This window comes from Pleurodeles waltl, chromosome 1_1, assembly GCF_031143425.1.
Source record: "Pleurodeles waltl isolate 20211129_DDA chromosome 1_1, aPleWal1.hap1.20221129, whole genome shotgun sequence".
In the NCBI taxonomy this organism is placed as follows: Eukaryota; Metazoa; Chordata; class Amphibia; order Caudata; family Salamandridae; genus Pleurodeles; species Pleurodeles waltl.
In genome coordinates this window covers 440,456,123-440,472,664 of record NC_090436.1, presented here as the reverse complement: position 1 = coordinate 440,472,664, position 16,542 = coordinate 440,456,123, and the positions used below count along the sequence as shown (strand labels likewise).

General features: G+C 44.6%; 1 protein-coding gene across 2 annotated transcripts in view; it reads right to left on the bottom strand.

Annotated features, from left to right (window-relative positions):
* Positions 1-16,542, bottom strand: part of ZFYVE16 (zinc finger FYVE-type containing 16) — a 429,022-nt gene that overhangs the window by 355,906 nt on the left and 56,574 nt on the right. For both annotated transcript variants that reach the window (XM_069224433.1, XM_069224442.1), the window contains exon 3: positions 6,834-9,058. In XM_069224433.1, the coding sequence (XP_069080534.1) occupies positions 6,834-9,058 (2,225 nt within the window). The remainder of the gene's footprint in view (positions 1-6,833; positions 9,059-16,542) is intronic.

Here is a 16,542-nt window from a genome sequence, read left to right as displayed (position 1 = left end):
CAATTGCTGTTCATTAAACGGCATATTGAGCACAGCCTGCTGGATTTCCGGTTTGAAGCCAGAAGTGCGCAGCCATGCGTGCCTTCGTATTGTGACTGCAGTGTTTATTGTCCTTGCAGCTGTATCTGCTGCATCCATGGAAGACCGTATCTGATTATTTGAGATACTTTGTCCCTCTTCCACCACCTGTTGCGCTCTTTTTTGGAACTCCTTGGGTAAGTGTTCGATGAAATGTTGCATTTCATCCCAATGAGCCCTGTCGTATCTTGCCAAAAGTGCTTGTGAATTGGCAATACGCCACTGATTTGCTGCTTGTGCTGCAACCCTTTTTCCCGCAGCATCAAATTTGCGGCTCTCCTTGTCTGGAGGTGGTGCGTCGCCTGAGGTATGAGAGTTGGCTCTCTTACGAGCTGCCCCCACAACTACTGAGTCTGGTGTTAGTTGTGTTGTAATACACGGTGGGCGGTGGCTTATATTTTTTCTCCACCCTTGGAGTTATGGCTCTGCCTTTAACTGGATCCTGAAATATTTGTTTTGAATGTTTTAGCATTCCTGGGAGCATGGGAAGGCTTTGATACTGGCTATGGGTGGAGGATAGGGTGTTAAAGAGAAAGTCATCCTCAATTGGTTCCGAATGTAAGGAGACATTGTGAAACTCGGCTGCCCTTGCGACCACCTGTGTATAGGATGTACTGTCCTCAGGTGGTGACGGTTTTGTAGGATGAGTCTGGGCTATTGTCAGACACTGGAGCATCGTAGAGGTCCCATGCATCGGGATCATCCTGACTCATTGTGGTATGAGCTGGTGAGTGCATTAGTGGTGGAGTTGTCGCTGGTGATGCATGTGTTGATGGTGGTGGAGAAGGTGGTGGGGTTGTTTTCTTTGCCACCTTTGCCTGTGGTTGCTTGTCCCCTTGTTGAAAGGCAAGTTTCCTTTTAATCTTGATTGGGGGAAGAGTGGTTATCTTCCCTGTGTCTTCATGAATATGAAGCCTTCTCTGCGTGTAGTCAGGCTCTACAGCTTGAAGCTCCTCTCCAAATCTATGTAATTGGGTGGTTAACCCTTGTTCCTCTGTATAGAAACTAGTTTTCGGCGCCGAGGCTGGATGTTTCGGGACCGAACCCTTTTCGGAAGTCTTTTTCGTCTCCGAAGAAATTTTCTTTGGTTGCGGCGCGGTGTCTCGGTGCCGAATCTCTTCGGTGCCGCTGTCTCTGTGCCAAAGTTTCTTGGAGCCGCTGTCTCGGCTCCGAGGTTGCTGTGTGGCGGTATCACGACCGGAGTCGGATGACTTCGACACCAGCATGCCCTTTTTTGGTGCCTTGGGTCGGTCACCTACTTTTTGGGTTAAGCCATGGCCTGTTGGCGGTGGCGTCCCCTGGGCTTTTGTGGACTTTTCGTGAGTCCTTATTTTCGACGACTTACTCACGGTTGTTGTTTCTTCGGCGTCGAGTTCTTCTGAATCCGACTCGTGGATGGAGAAAGCTTCTTCTTCCTCCTCGAACCGTTGTTGACCTGTCGGCGTGGATGCCATTTGTAATCTCCTGGCTCATCGGTCTCTCAGCGTCTTCCTCGACCGAAACACTCGACAGGCTTCACACATATCCTCCTTGTGCTCGGGGGGACAAGCACAAGTTACAGACCAGATGTTGATCCGTATACGGATATTTGTTATGGCATTTTGGACAGAAGCGGAACGGGGTCCGTTCCATCAGCCTTGAAGTCGCACGCGGTCGGGCCGACCAGGCCCCGACGGGGGATCGAAATTACCCCGAAGGGCCACCGGAGCTCTTCAAAATTTGGTGTTGATTTGTTCTAACTAACCCGATACCGAACGCAACAATACCGACGTTTTTTTCAGAGATTCTAACTAACTTTCCGACCCGAAACACGGAGCGAAAAGGAACACGTCCGAACCCGATGGCGGAAAAAAAACAATCTAAGATGGAGTCGACGCCCATGCGCAATGGAATCGAAATGGGAGGAGTCCCTCGGTCTCGTGACTCGAAAAGACTTCTTCGAAGAAAAACAACTTGTAACACTTCGAGCCCAACACCAGATGGCGGGATGTGCACAGCATGTGTATCTGCAGCTACACATGCCATCGAACACATATATATATTTTTTTTAATGTAAAGTAAATTGTCCATTGCTGCACATGGCGTTGAGTTGGGAGCAGTGCTTGGCCTGTGACCAGGCTCAAGGGCCAATCCCAAGAGGATGCCCACGCCCTGCCACGTACAGCCAGTGTGGGTTGGGCAAAGGGGCTGGTCTGCAGCCAGACCCTGCGCCCAACCCATAGCGGGCATGCACGGCTGACTCTCAAGTAACAATATAAAGGGCATCAGTTCAAGTAAGACAGACCCACTTGCTTTGTCAAAGAGTTAGACCCCAGAATATAAAAAGCAGCGGGCTTATTGGCTTTATCAAGGGGTCAGTACATCAACATATATGAGAAAACTTATTGGCTTTGTTAAAATGTCACTAATAATTACAATCAAATGTATGTTTGATAAATGCACGCATTGCAATTATTGATAATCGTAAATGTCACAAAATTATTTCAATAACGCATTTTTGAAAAAAGAAAACATTATATATATATATATATATATATATATATATACATATATACATATATATATATTAGTTTTTTGAAATTGAGACTACAAAGTGCAGCCACAACACCAACCACAAGAGGGTCCCTGCACTCCAGCGTCAGCTCTGAGTGATTAAAAAAAATATGGCAAGCTGTCTTGGGTTAATGGTTATAATGACCCTGGAGACTTTCTGCCAGATCCCCAGCGAGCACCCATTGTGTGTGCTGGTGGAAGCTGGACATTTACCTTTTACCGTGGATGCTCACATTTTTTTTTCCCTTAAAAGGTGGAAGATTGCAAGGAGAGCCCTAATGCACCCGCTGAGTCCACAGCCAGCACCCATCCTGGGTGCAGTGGGAGACTGCTTTATTCCTTTGCCACTGCCTGGGAGGGAGCAGCTTATTTTACTGCTCCTGCCAGGCAGGAGCAAAGTTGTGTTCCTTGACTGGGAGAGTTCAGGCACAGAATTAAAATTGTATTCCCTGCCCGCACTCTCCCAGCCAGGGACCACTAATGCCCCAGGGGATATGGTCCCTGAGACAATGCTCTCTACAGGCCCCAGCGTGGAGCTTGGGGAGGAGGGCCCAATGACACCCACCCTAAATTCAAACATTGCCCCAAAGGATGGGGGTTCCCCGGATCCCTTCTAAAGTTTGGGAGGACGGCGTGTTGCACTCCCCTTCCCAAAATTTAAATGGCAGACCCAGGGGACGGGATTCCTGGGTCCCCTCTTAGGCTCACGAAAGGGGGGCTGCGTGCCCCCATCCCTAAATTTATATAAATGTCAGCCCCAGAGGACGGGGTCCCAAGAGCATTGTAAATAGGGGGTGGGGGCACATACCTTCTCGGCAAAAATCTACACTTTGTCAACACCTTATCCCCTCAGGCCCACCTAAGGGAGCTGGTTTTGAAAGAGTATGGGAGGCCATAATTTATTATTTTAACAGCTACTGCGGATCCACTAAAATAAAACAATTTGGCTCTTGACGTGGGTCCCTCTGGTATTCTCCCCCCTCCACCCAGGCGTGGGGGGCAGGGTATTGCCCTCCTGCGCCTCATTATTTATTTATTTTATAATTATTTTTCGAGAGCTGATGACTGAGTCCCCAACTCCTAAAATGGCTGGCCCCACATGTTTGTTGATTTGGTGGCATCTAATCAAATCTTATCTTTAGATCTGTCAGCTCTGCTGAGATATAAACATACATTTTGAGCCATAACTTCTCAAAAAACTACTGAACGGATTTACACACACAAAAACACGCTTTCTAGACCAATATCTAGCTTGATGCCAAATTTGGTGTAATTCCATTCAACTGTTTTGGCTGTAGCTGTATCTAATTATCCTATGGATAATAGCATGGAGAAAATTCACATTTTCACGAATTACGGGCAGTGGAATGCGCAATGGGTGGAGCCGGAGTCAATGTTAAGGCCCTGTTCATCCCAGCCCTACTGTGAACCCATAATAGGGCTGGCGGGGTTCAGGCCACACAGGCAGTCTGAAGGTGGAACGAGTTTGGCATGCAGCTTCCGCCGCCCGCCAAACTTGTGATGAGGGCCTATTTCTGCCCCTCAAATGTAGAAGAGGCTGTTGGAATAATAGAGAGACAGAAAATACAGACATGGTGGGGAAGAAAATAAAGAGGGGGTGAAGATTTCTTTAAACATCAAGATAGCCCCACATAAAGAGTCAGAGGATATGCCTCTAGAAGGCTCCTGTACAGATGAAGACAGAGTGCTTTTGAAACCAATAAAGGCAACAGGTCTATGCATGTAAGGTCATAGAAGAGAGTGATGAGTTAAACAGTTTGTTATAGAACATGCTGAGAATGGATGCAAAATTGCCTACACTACATGATGCAAGACATGGAGCCAATCTATTAACACTCAGGATCTCTCCGACGATCTGGGCTGAATACATTATGAGGTTTAAGGAGGGCCTTCTAGTACCTATGTGCGGTTCAAATGCCTGAAAGGGACACAGTGTCTGCGAAAAGTATTCCGGGTCCCCAGTAGGAGTTCATAATTGAGTGACTTAATAGGAGGCACAGTGCTGAACCTTCTGACATCAGCAGATCTAAGGACTGTAATATAGGGTGGGCAATGCCATCATAATAAAGGAGACACTGATTGAGCCCTGTTGGGAATAAAATAAAAGAAAAAAACAGAACTCTTGTATACCTGCCGAGTTTAAAGGTGGATCAAGATGGTAAAAAGTACTGCTTCATGCTACTGTCAAAACCCCATTGAGTGATAGCAGTCATTCTAGAGTGACTCATGAGGTAGTTTTTAATGGGTTAGCTGTTAGAACAGACAGACTTAGTGTGGTCTTCCCCCCCAACTTTTTGCCTGCCTGCGTCTCTCCATTTTTCTGCTCTTGTTTTTGCTGGTTATAGGACTCTGCACACTTTACCACAGCTGACAAGTGCTAAAGGCTCTCTCCCCTAAACATGGTAACATTGTTTCATACCCTATTGGCATATTTACTTTACCTATAAGTCCCTAATAAAGTGCACTATATGTGCCCAGGGCCTTTAAATGAAATACTACTAGCGGGCCTGCAGCACTGATTGTGCCACCCACATAAGTAGTCTCTTAACCACGTCTCAGGCCTGCCATTGGGAGGCCTGTGTGTACAATTTCATTGACATTTTGGCTTGGCATTTAAAACTACTTAGCAAAAACAACAAGTGATGGACGGAATGCTGAACATTATCAAACATTCACCCCCAGTACAGTGATCTGGGCCTAAATCCATCGTTTTTTTGCTGGTTGTTTTTGCTTTGTCGCCCTAAGTGGGAAGGGTATGCCCAGACGTGGGGGTCCCGTGCTTCCCATGCCACTGGATTCCAGCTAGCCTGGCTGATGAGGTGTGAAACCCCGAAACCGGTCCCAGGATGCTTGTTTCCGGTCCAGTGAGGACCTGGCTTGGCAGTTCGGTCTGGACTGTTCCCATGAGGAACAGGGTCAAGACTGATTTGCACATGGCTGGGCCCAAACTGGGGTGGCATGGTGAGCAAAAGAACAATGGATTAAACCCAGATCTATGACTGGGGGTGAGTGTTTGACAATGTTCAGCATTCCGTCCATCACTTGTTGTTTTTGCTTTGTCGCCCTAAGTGGGAAGGGTATGCCCAGACGTGGGTCCCGTGCTTCCCATGCCACTGGATTCAAGCTAGCCTGGCTGATGAGGGGTGAAACCCCGAAACCGGTCCCAGGATGCTTGTTTCCGGTCCAGTGAGGACCTGGCTTGGCAGTTCGGTCTGGACTGTTCCCATGAGGAACAGGGTCAAGACTGATTTGCATATGGCTGGGCCCAAACTGGGGTGGCATGGTGAGCAAAAGAACGATGGATTAAACCCAGATCTATGACTGGGGGTGAGTGTTTGACAATGTTCAGCATTCCGTCCATCACTTGTTGTTTTTGATTTAAAACTACTTGCCAAACCTTAAACTCCCCTTTTGTTATATAGGTAGCCCACAGGGAATGGTGCTTTGTAAGTAAACAACAGGACGCATACTTGTAAGTTTTACAAGTCCTGGTAGTGAAAAACTCAAAGTCGTTTTTCACTATTGTGAAGACTGCTCCTCTAATCGGTCAGCATTGGAAATTCCCTTATATACTCGTAAGTGGTAATTTCTGATGTGAAGAAAGTTGGATTGTCTTGTTTGGTATGGTGGAATGGTAGTAAGAAATCCTACTTACTGGTTAAGTTGGATTTCATGAGCCAAGAAAGGACATTCTATACCACATCCTACTTTAAGGATGGTTTACCTACCTACAGCATCAAAAACGCATGAACTCCAAGAAAGGGTCTGCTCCTGTCACTTTTTAATAGTCCAGACATGCACCCTATTGCAGAGAGGAGGAGATGTACATAACTAGGTTTGATGAGTTAAAACACAGGTACCTAAACTTGAACCTAACAATTTCCAATGTGCAGGTGTTCCTCATATCTACCAATAAGATACATAACATTTATTAAAAATCATTACAAAGAAGTAAAAAAAATTGTAGATATCTCTTCAGCCAAAGAACAGGTCTCTAGCTCAATAGCTGTAATTATCTATATTTACTGAACATAGTGCTGCTCTCTTTACACTGCATCTGCCTTGCGATCATGAACAACTAAATCAACTGGGAAAAGTACAAAATAACGGAAGCACCTTCGGTAGCCAGGATTATGATCCTATTCAACCTTTAACAGGTATCAGATTATCTTTTCACTTACTTTGCCGCATGCTCGACAATGATGTCTTCTCTTTGTGAAAGTGAATTTGACTTGGCAATTCATGCAATTTGGTGCTTCAGAATCAGGAACCCACGCAGGTTGTTTTTGTCCTACAGAATTCAGATCTCCATCCACATGACAGTTTTCATTGTTGACCGTTTGAAGAGTTTCCTCTGGTCCCAACCTGGTTTCGATCCCAGAAGAATTGAAGTTAGCGCCGCTATCAGAACTATTTTCAATGTCAACAGGTGCACTCAAAGATTCTCCATTATTCACTAGCTGCTTCTCAGCCCCAGCTTCCATACTGCAAGTAGGGATTGGCTTACTAGGTTTCCCATCACATGCCAATTGTGGAGGAAGGCCAAGCAAATGTTTTGGTCTGGCACCTCCACGGCTCCTCCAACTGTTCTCACCAGAGATGTGTACATCAGTTGTCTCAAAAGTATGCTTTGAAGTATCATGATAAACATCTTTGTCTTTGTTAGATGGCTCTGGCAAGCTCTGTGCTTCCATTTTAGCATCAATTAGTACTAAAGCTTGATCATGCTTATCAACAGTACTGCCTGCTGTCACTTTAGGTTCTTCTTCAGTATTTTCTTCCATACCTGTAGAGTCCTCAATGTACAAAAACTCTGAGAGATCAGCATCAAGCACTGGAAAGCCATCTTCAAAAGTATTAGTGTTATAAACTGAACTACTTTGCTCTTTTAGAAATGCATCAAGCTCTGCATCACTGATTAATACGTCACACATCAGCGTATCATTCTGGCCAGATATTAGCTTGTTACCTGGGTCAGATGTCAAACTTCGGCTCTCACCATCAGTAATAGGTAATGTAACTGCGTTGCAATGGTCTACATTCAACTGATGTATGATATCCCTGGGAGGAACGTTTTCAACTTCTGGAGCACTTGGAAAAGCAGCAATAGCTTCAAGATGAGGCAAGGCAACTGTGTCAATTGTTTTAGAATCAACAGTTTCATATATGTGAGTATCTTCTTCCTGTTTTAGAACAATCTGATTGACATTGTGTAAAGACTCAGCTTTTTCTTCAGCCTCCTCTGCCTGTTCACTACGATGTTCAGTTACAACATAGGATAGGCAGTCAGATGAAAGACTGTTAGCTGTTCCTGCATGCACAGATGCTGTATCATGAATCACAAGATGATCTTCTTCAGGAGGTATGACAGAGTCAGTATCTTCGGAGGCCAATAATGAACCACACAATGAAACTGCTATCGGAAGACAAGAAAGCGAACTGTGTACTTCCCCTGGAGAGGTCCTTGGAAGTGAAGATATCTCCATTAAAGCAGCTTTGTTGTCCTTTATTTCAGAAACCCTTAATTGTTCTTCGACTATCTGATCATGCTCCTGTCTTACACCAGCAGCCTCTTTTTTAAAAACAACCGACACATCATTTTCAGATTGGAGGCATGAGCCAGGCTTCAATGTATCTGAACTCTTATGCTCCCTCAACACAGTTTCCAAACTAACGTTTTGATTATTATTAACAACTTGTGAATCTGTACTTTCTATGCATTCCTCCGGTATTAGGTGGACAGACGCTTTCATGGACTCACAATGCAACTTCACACCAAGGTCATTATTACTGGAGTTTGACATGGGCAAGATTGCTGGCGCTGAACTTGCATTTTTAACACACTGCTCCTCTATCAATAATGTGTCATTTTCATCCGAACATGGCTCACAAGACTTGAAATCTAGTAAACCCATCTCTCCTACTGCCTTGGGCAGCTGACTTTCTGAAATAGTCCCTCCAATCTTTGGCTCGAGAGAGCTGTGCAAGCAATCCAAAGTAGATAAATAGTCATTACCAGGGAGGAAATCATCAGGATGTTCTTTACTATCAGGGCTTATAGTTGAATGGATTAAGTTTCCTGTGTCACTGATAAGATCACACAGAGGTTCACTTCCTCTCCCAAGGCTCGATGACTGGATTTCATCAGAAATGCCACTATCTACCATTGACAGCAGATCTAGTCCAGTGACATTTTTCTCATTGTGTGTAGTGTTCAATTCTTCCAAACGTGCTTTACTGGTTGGAGTGGGCTCTAACGTGACTAGAGGTTCCAAAGCAGAAGCGCCAATTCCATGTTGTAATTTAGACACATCGATTTCTGGTTGGAAGTAGAGTAGCTCTGAAGAAAAGGAATCGTGGTTTACCTCTGGTGCGCTGACAACTGCTCTATAGCTCTCCAGTTCATCTAGAAAACAAAAGGCACAAACAGTTAACATTTTTGTCAAATTAGATATTCTTTGAAACAACCCACAAATGTTTAGTAATATAGTATTTAGTTAATAAATGCGTATCACACGAGTTAACAGGCCTTCACTGACTTAACACAAGTATTGCTACATTAACCTTTTTCAAAAGCATAAAAAGGAACCATTTCAAGGAGTAAAGAAATGTTATGTAAATGCATTCATATAGTGAACTCCCATCACTGGTATGGTCCTGAAGTGCTTTCAGAATCTGGCCAACATTTACAGTTCTGATATTCTTGTTGCCCAAAGTCAAATTAGCTTGTTAAAATTGTCTTTGGCTGTGATTTGTAACATGTTAGGGTTGAGTCATACTGGATAGTAGCCTGCACTTTTTCAACCATTTATGGTACTGTTTAGTACAGTGCTGGATTTGTAAAAGACTAAGTGATAGGGTCAAAGTTTTGCTAACGGGTGTCAAATACCAAGGCTTCACAGTTTTGATTCCACCTCATGCCTCTAATGTATCACCAGACAATCCCTGCTCCTTTATCCTACTTTTGCAGGTTCTTACTTTCTATGTTTCATAAGTTATTTCCATCCTTCTCTTCCTCCTCTTGCGAGTTTTTCACTGTCTTGGGTTTAAGTCTGATAAGTAAATATAAGTGTTGGTCCTCAAAACTAGATGCGGGTAGGCTCTACTTAAACCACTGGCTCAAATTTAGCACTGGTTTAGTGATGGACTATATAGGATGTGGAGATCTAAATCTATGTGGGGTATTATATGAATGGATGTTTATGCTACTGTACTCGGTCATTTGTTTTGTTTAAGTGGTCACAGACCAAGGCGCTTGCTGAAAGGCATTAGGTTTGATTGCGGTCACATCATGCAGCATGGATTAAAACCTTACTTCACCAATCTCTTGTGTGTGCTTTGATCAATATTGTACTGAGGAAATGGTGTTGGACTTTACAGGTTACTCACATCGCTGCAGCATGCACCGATGCCATGAAGGCAATATGCAGGCCTATACGCGAGAAGACTGACTGCTGCTTAGACAGATACACACACTTATTTATATACGTGTATACACACATATGTAAGGATTACTGCACTTAAACTGTCATTTGAAAATCCATTTACTTTCAAATTAAATTAACTTATTTTCTAAGTTAATTTAAACAATATATCTATATTTGAATGTAAGGTAATTATTATTTAAATAAAACTGGTAAAAATAGGAATAATAGTAATGATCCTTTTTATATTTTAATCTTTAAAAAATATTCAATTTAAAATATGGGTATATAGTTTAAATCTTTTTCACTTTTTGTGTAGTGTAAGCAATTTGTTTAAAAAAATGTTAACCTCTTAGCTGCTGAAACTCTTCCCACCCCAGTGCTAAATGTTTTTTTTCATGCTTGGAGCACTATACGCTTAGGCTTGCCTAACCTTTTCATGTTAATAATCTTTTGTAACATATTTATAACATTGTTACATTATTTTTTACATTTACATTCAGACGAGGTTATTAAATGTTTTATAATTTAAAAATATGTATTATTTTTGTGAGTTTAGGAATATTGGTGATTTGTACATCTCTCAAATTGGGGTTAGCCATGTTATCATGGGATTCTGAAAGCAGTGTGCAAAAAGAAACCTTTTTGCACACTGGTTTACATTCGGAAGCTAAAAACAGAGTGAAATTCAATCAAATTCTACATGGAAGACATGATTGCTTAGTGTCAGTCCTCGGTCTAGTAGCCACAAGGCAGACATGGTTATGTTATGAGGATTGTATAGCTTAGCTTAGCTTATCACCCGCGAGGGTATCCAGGAGCTGAGCAGGTGCTGGGGACAAGAGTCCGACTCAGGTTGAAAAGGATGATGCTGGGGTTTCCATGGAGCAGATTAGAAGATCCAGGTTTTGAGCTTCTTCCAGATTAAGGAGTCAGGTGGAGGCCCTGATGTGATGCAGGAGGCTATCCCAAGACTTGGCTGCGATGTATGAGAATAAGCAACCTCCAGTTCTGCTTCTGTGGATGTGGGGAATGTGTGCTAGAGAGAGTGCTGCAGATCGAAGTGGTCTGGTATGTTGGTGAAAGTTCAGTTGGTGGTTGAGATATGTGGGACTGGTGTTGTGCAGGGCCTCAAAAACCAATGTCACGGGTTAAGTGGCACCATTTCTGTACTGGGAACCAGTGGAGCTCTCAGAGGTGTGTTATGATGTGGGTACATTGTAGAAGGTCAAAGAGGAGTCTGATTTTGCAGGTGAACATGAGGGCAGCTTTGTCCAGCAATGCCTTTCAATGGAATCACTCCCATCTTAAGTACCTGGGTATCTTTATCATCATTCAGGGTCCGGAAAGCATGCTTTTGGACAACCTCAAACCATTACTGGAACACACAAAACTTGACTATGATAGGTGGTCCCACCTCAATCTCTCGCTGTGAGGCAGGACACAGTCTGTCAAGATAGCGATCCTTTCGCTGATTACCTATGTTCTGGACATGCTCCCACTGCGCATACCCCTCGAGCTGTTGCGGTTGGTAGGCAGGGGTGTCATTTTCTTCATCTGGGGACAGTGAGACCCTGACTGGCTATAAGCAAGCTCACCATTCGTGAGGTGGTCTGTTTCTCCCGTCAGTCGGGCACTTTTCTAGGGCCCTGCAATTAGCCAGCCTTCATGCATCTGCAGGCCCAGGCCCCTCCCCCATTGTGGGTTATGAGAGAGCACACCATCTTGAGGTCCCTGAGAGAGATGTACAAGTACCTTGCCTCTGTGCCTGGTTCTGTGAATCCTACGGTTCAGGCTATGTCACCACAGGACATACAAGCTCTTCTCAGTGAATGTCCACCTACATGATCAGGCACCCTTATGGGGAATGACAGCATCCGCACTGGGAGCAAGCAGCTCAACTGGGCAGTTTGGCGCAGTGTGGGGAGCCTTTCTCTCCAACATGTGCTCACCATGGGAGCCCTCAAATCCTTCGATGCACTCTGCAAGAAGTTCCATTTACTGCTCCATCATCAGTGCAAGTACATGCAGCTGCGCCGCTGCCTCACAAGATGCTTGGGTCGGCAACCCTGGGCTCTGCGTCCTCCCTGCTGGCCATCTATCTTAAGGTGTGGGGCTGCTTCAGAGGGATGATGTTGGGCTTTAACAACCTCCTACCTCCTAGCATGAATTAAGTTTTGCCTGTTTAAGATGTTACATGATTGGCACTGGACCCCAACGAAGCTTTGGGCAGTGAGGCTTCTACCTCATTCCAATTGCTGGCATTGTGACAACATTCACTGAGACCTTGTGCATATTCTCTGTGATTTTTCTGCAGTCAGACGGTTTTGGGGGGCTGCTCACGACAGCAAAGAACTGTGTTCTCCAGCACTGGCGTTCCCCACTTCCACTTACGAATGAGGTGTGGTTCCTGGGAAAGTATAGGACGACCTTGTACAAGTAGCTCAAATATAACCTGCAAGACAAGGGCCTTCATTAACACCTTGGGGCCGTTCTTGCAAAATTACGACTGCTGCTCGGCTGGCTGCAGAGACACTGGGTTCCCGTGGTCCCCTGACCTTCAGTTCTGGCTCCAAGGGCCACTCAGAGCTGCCATCGCAACTGGGCTGCTCCTGCTTGGTCACCTCCACTCCTTTAGATGCAGGAAGACCCACTGTGGGTCCCTTTCCCTCACTTCCCTCCTTTCTCACTTACCCTTTCCTCCTCTCTACTCCCTCTTTCTTTCGCCTCTCCCTTTCCCTTCCACATCCCAGTGTGATCCCTCTCTCAAGCCCCCTTTTCAGGCCAAGCCTCCAGAGGGTTGCTCCCCTTTCTATAGCCTCTTAGAGCATGTTCTGGCCGCATGGCGACCAGACCCAGTTCCTGTGCTGAGGGCTGCTGGTTGTGTCCGGATAGCATACTGTATGTGTCCATGTAATTGCTGGTTCTTGCAGGCCACCACTGTACGGTGTCCACTGTTTTGCTTGTTGTACTACATTGTACATGAATGAAGAAATGCAAAAAAATGATGAGTCTTGCGGCAAAGTTCTGAAAGTATGGAGTCTATAGAGCAGGTGGGTGGATATTTCAGCATAGTGTGTGTTGCCACAGTCCAATTTGCTGGTGACAAGAGCTTGTGTGACACAGTACATCTGGAGTTCCGGGGAAGCCATTTGAAAATCTTGTGTAGAATACATATGGAGGATGATACTCAATGACATGGTGAGTTTGTAATCTAGGGCGATTGACAGGTTTCTTGTGTGGTCCATGGACGTTGTTGTGGAACTCAGATCCGATGGTCACCAGGAGGAGTTCCAATGTGAGCTCCTGGTCGCGAATATCAGCACCTACATTTTTCAGTGTAGAGAGCCAGGCAGTTTCTTCTCATTCTCATGCTGGTCATGTAGCTGAGTTGGTTTTGGTTGAGGTTGTGTCCTCAGAGGGATAGGATGAGCTGCATGTCGTCAGCACAAGAGAAGATGGTAATTTTGTATGATGTGATGAGGTTAGCGCTGTCATGCATATGATTAATAAAGTGGGGCTGAGCGATGATGCGCACATGACTCCCACGTAGGACTTTCTTATGCTCGAAGGAGTAAGGAGGCCGTCTTACTCACTGGGCTCTACCTGTGAAGAAGGAGGCTATCCATTTAAGTGCTGGTATTTGGACTTCAATGTCCTGTAGTATAGCAACAAGTGTGTGGTGAGAGATGGTGTCAAATGCTACAGAGATTGAGGAGCATGAACGCTGCTACTTCTCCTTGGTCAAGTATGGTCTGGATGTCGGAGTCTAATGGGCCTCAACCGTGAAGGGTAACAACGCAACCGCGAAGGGAAACAACATCTGTATCCTGGGGTTTGTGCCACTATGGTTCTGCAAACTGGGCAACCCTTTCCACACTTGACATTCAGGGTAGAGAGGGTGTGCAGTCAAAAGTTATCAGGCAGAAACTGTCAAGATCAAGAACTGAACAGTCAATCAACAGACACAATAATACTGTCCAGCCCAGGGCTTATCTTTTAGTTAAAAAGTACATTAATCTCACAACAAAACAAAAAACGAATTGTAGTAGTAGTAGTAGTAGTAGTGCCGTAATCGCAGCTACGATCTCCAGTAAGGCAATACACCCCTTTCTGGGATTCTTTCCCCGCTTCAAGAGATTTCAAACAACTACAATAACCGATATGCTGAGAGCATAGACAAAAATAAAACAGATCACTGTAAAAAGACACAAGGTCACGTGGCAGACTCCTTGGCATGTTCTAATCTCTCATTCTGGTTGTAGGCTAAAACCAGCTTTTATCTGCTGGTTGGCATTACAGTTCAAGCAAGGCGCTGAGGTTTGTGTATCCACTCTCACACCAGTGTTCACTTCTGTTGGGGGTGCAGTACTGAACTTGCGTTGGAAAAGAAACTGCAGAACTGAGTGATTACAGTAGTCCTGTGCAGCAATATGTGTTTTCATGGTAGTGGCCTATCTGGTCAGGGGCATACAGGTGCTCAAGTACGGCAGTTGTTGCATCTGGACTGTTCCCTCTGTGATGGTGTGTTTTAGGCAGTTGCGGCATCAGGCCGATGAGGATGCCCAATTCACCAGCAAAGCAGCTCCCCTTTTGGACACTGGCAGCAACTGCACCAGTTTCTGTGGCTCATAGGAGATTATCAGGCAACTCAGTGGTGCTCGTTTTTCAAACATCTTGGCACAGCTCACACAAACACTACTCATGGAACACCCTTGCAACACAGGTTAGTTCACTCTCTGTTGTAATCGGCTTTCTTCCAGGTGTTTCTAATGCCAGGATCTCACACAGTTTCTCCTCCTGGACAGTCTCTCCTCCTGTAGCACCAGGCGTTATCCTTCTCTGTCTCAGCAAGGAAGTATGCTTTCTTGCCTTCATGTGATGTACCCTCACCTCTGGCAGACCAGCTTTCAGCAGACACCAGCCCTAGTCACACAGCAGGAATTAGAGTACACTGCGGAGCACACTCTTCTTTGGTTATGAACAACTTGGAACCGAACAAAGGGAGTAGTTTGGATGACACTTTTATACACATTTTCAAGTCTGATCCCTGGTATACTGTGGCACAGATAATAACATTTTCCTGCGGATAAGTAGAACGTTTGCTGCAAAAGTACATGTTTCGCTAGAGTTTTGCAGCACTTTGTTTTACTTAATGTCATTACTTCTAATGCAGTTTTAGTAGTAAACTAGATATATATCCCTCTCTATGCAGTTCGGGGGTGTGCTGTATTGACACCCCCTGAAGGAGAGAGGGGATTGGCCACTTAACAGCGAGCTCTCTGATGATGTCCAAGTTTTTTTTTTCTTTTTTTTTTAAATTAGTTACTGAGACACGTGCCAGCTGAGAGGCCTACACGTTATACAAAGAAATATGGCATAGGCATCAATAAGGGAGATAAAAAGGATTGTTGGAAAAATAAAGTAGTTTCTGCATGGCTACTAAATCACTCCATGTCATACAGAGGTCCACGTTCCAGTGTCGTGTTCCCTTTTACAACTCTTTAGAGGTCACCTACAGACAGCTTTTAGCTTTCCTGTCAGTCATTTGCTTGCTTCCTCTTTGATGAATATGTTTTCTCTTCTAGTGCTGGTCACCTGTGAGCAAAGTTTCTTTACCACCCTTTTGAATGGAGGATTTTTATACTTCCACTCCTCACATTCAGGCAACTTCTATTTCTTTAAGCACTCCATGGGTGTGCATGCATTTTTTCGCTCTTGGACCTTAGAGTGCTGCTCCCCCTTCTAATAACCCAAGGCTTGCTTTATCTCCCTCCTCGCAGCTTGGCTGTTGCGTTCCCTCCTCTTTCAGTGACAGTGTTGAAAACCATTGAAAAAAACATTTTGCTTTTTTAGAGAGCAGACTAACTGACAGTAGTCAATGGCACTGCTTCTTTTACACAGGCATGTTTGAACTTTATTAACTGATACAAGCCTGGCATCCATCATCTGGAAAAAATAACAAAAAATATACATAATGGCGGTCACTTGCAGGTCATTGCTAATGCCAAGCAGCATCGGGGAAAAGGCATTTATTTTTCTTGATTCACAGCACTGGCTAAAACCGCTGGTATAGTCAATAGGTCTGCACTGGCAGCCAAAGGCAAGACCTGTTGGCTTTGCCAATGCTTGTTAACCATGAACTGTACTCCAATTTCTTCAGGTAACGTCGAATTGGACTACAAATTTCAGAATGCATTTGGCCGTTAAATTACGTGCCAAGACAGGCAAATTGTGCTTTTTGTGGCAAGGAGTCACCTGATAACCTTAGGTTTTTAGCAAAGGACCATTGTTTTTTGGAACATCCAAGAGTAGCCCTTTATGATCCCTTTTTTATGAAGAATGTTACAGTTAAACAAAGAAGGACTGCCTTGATAATGGTGCATATCAGTAAAGATCATTTTGCTTTTAATGTGACCAGGGCAGGCACAGGTTTCCACTGGCAGAGTTACAAACATTTTAAGAA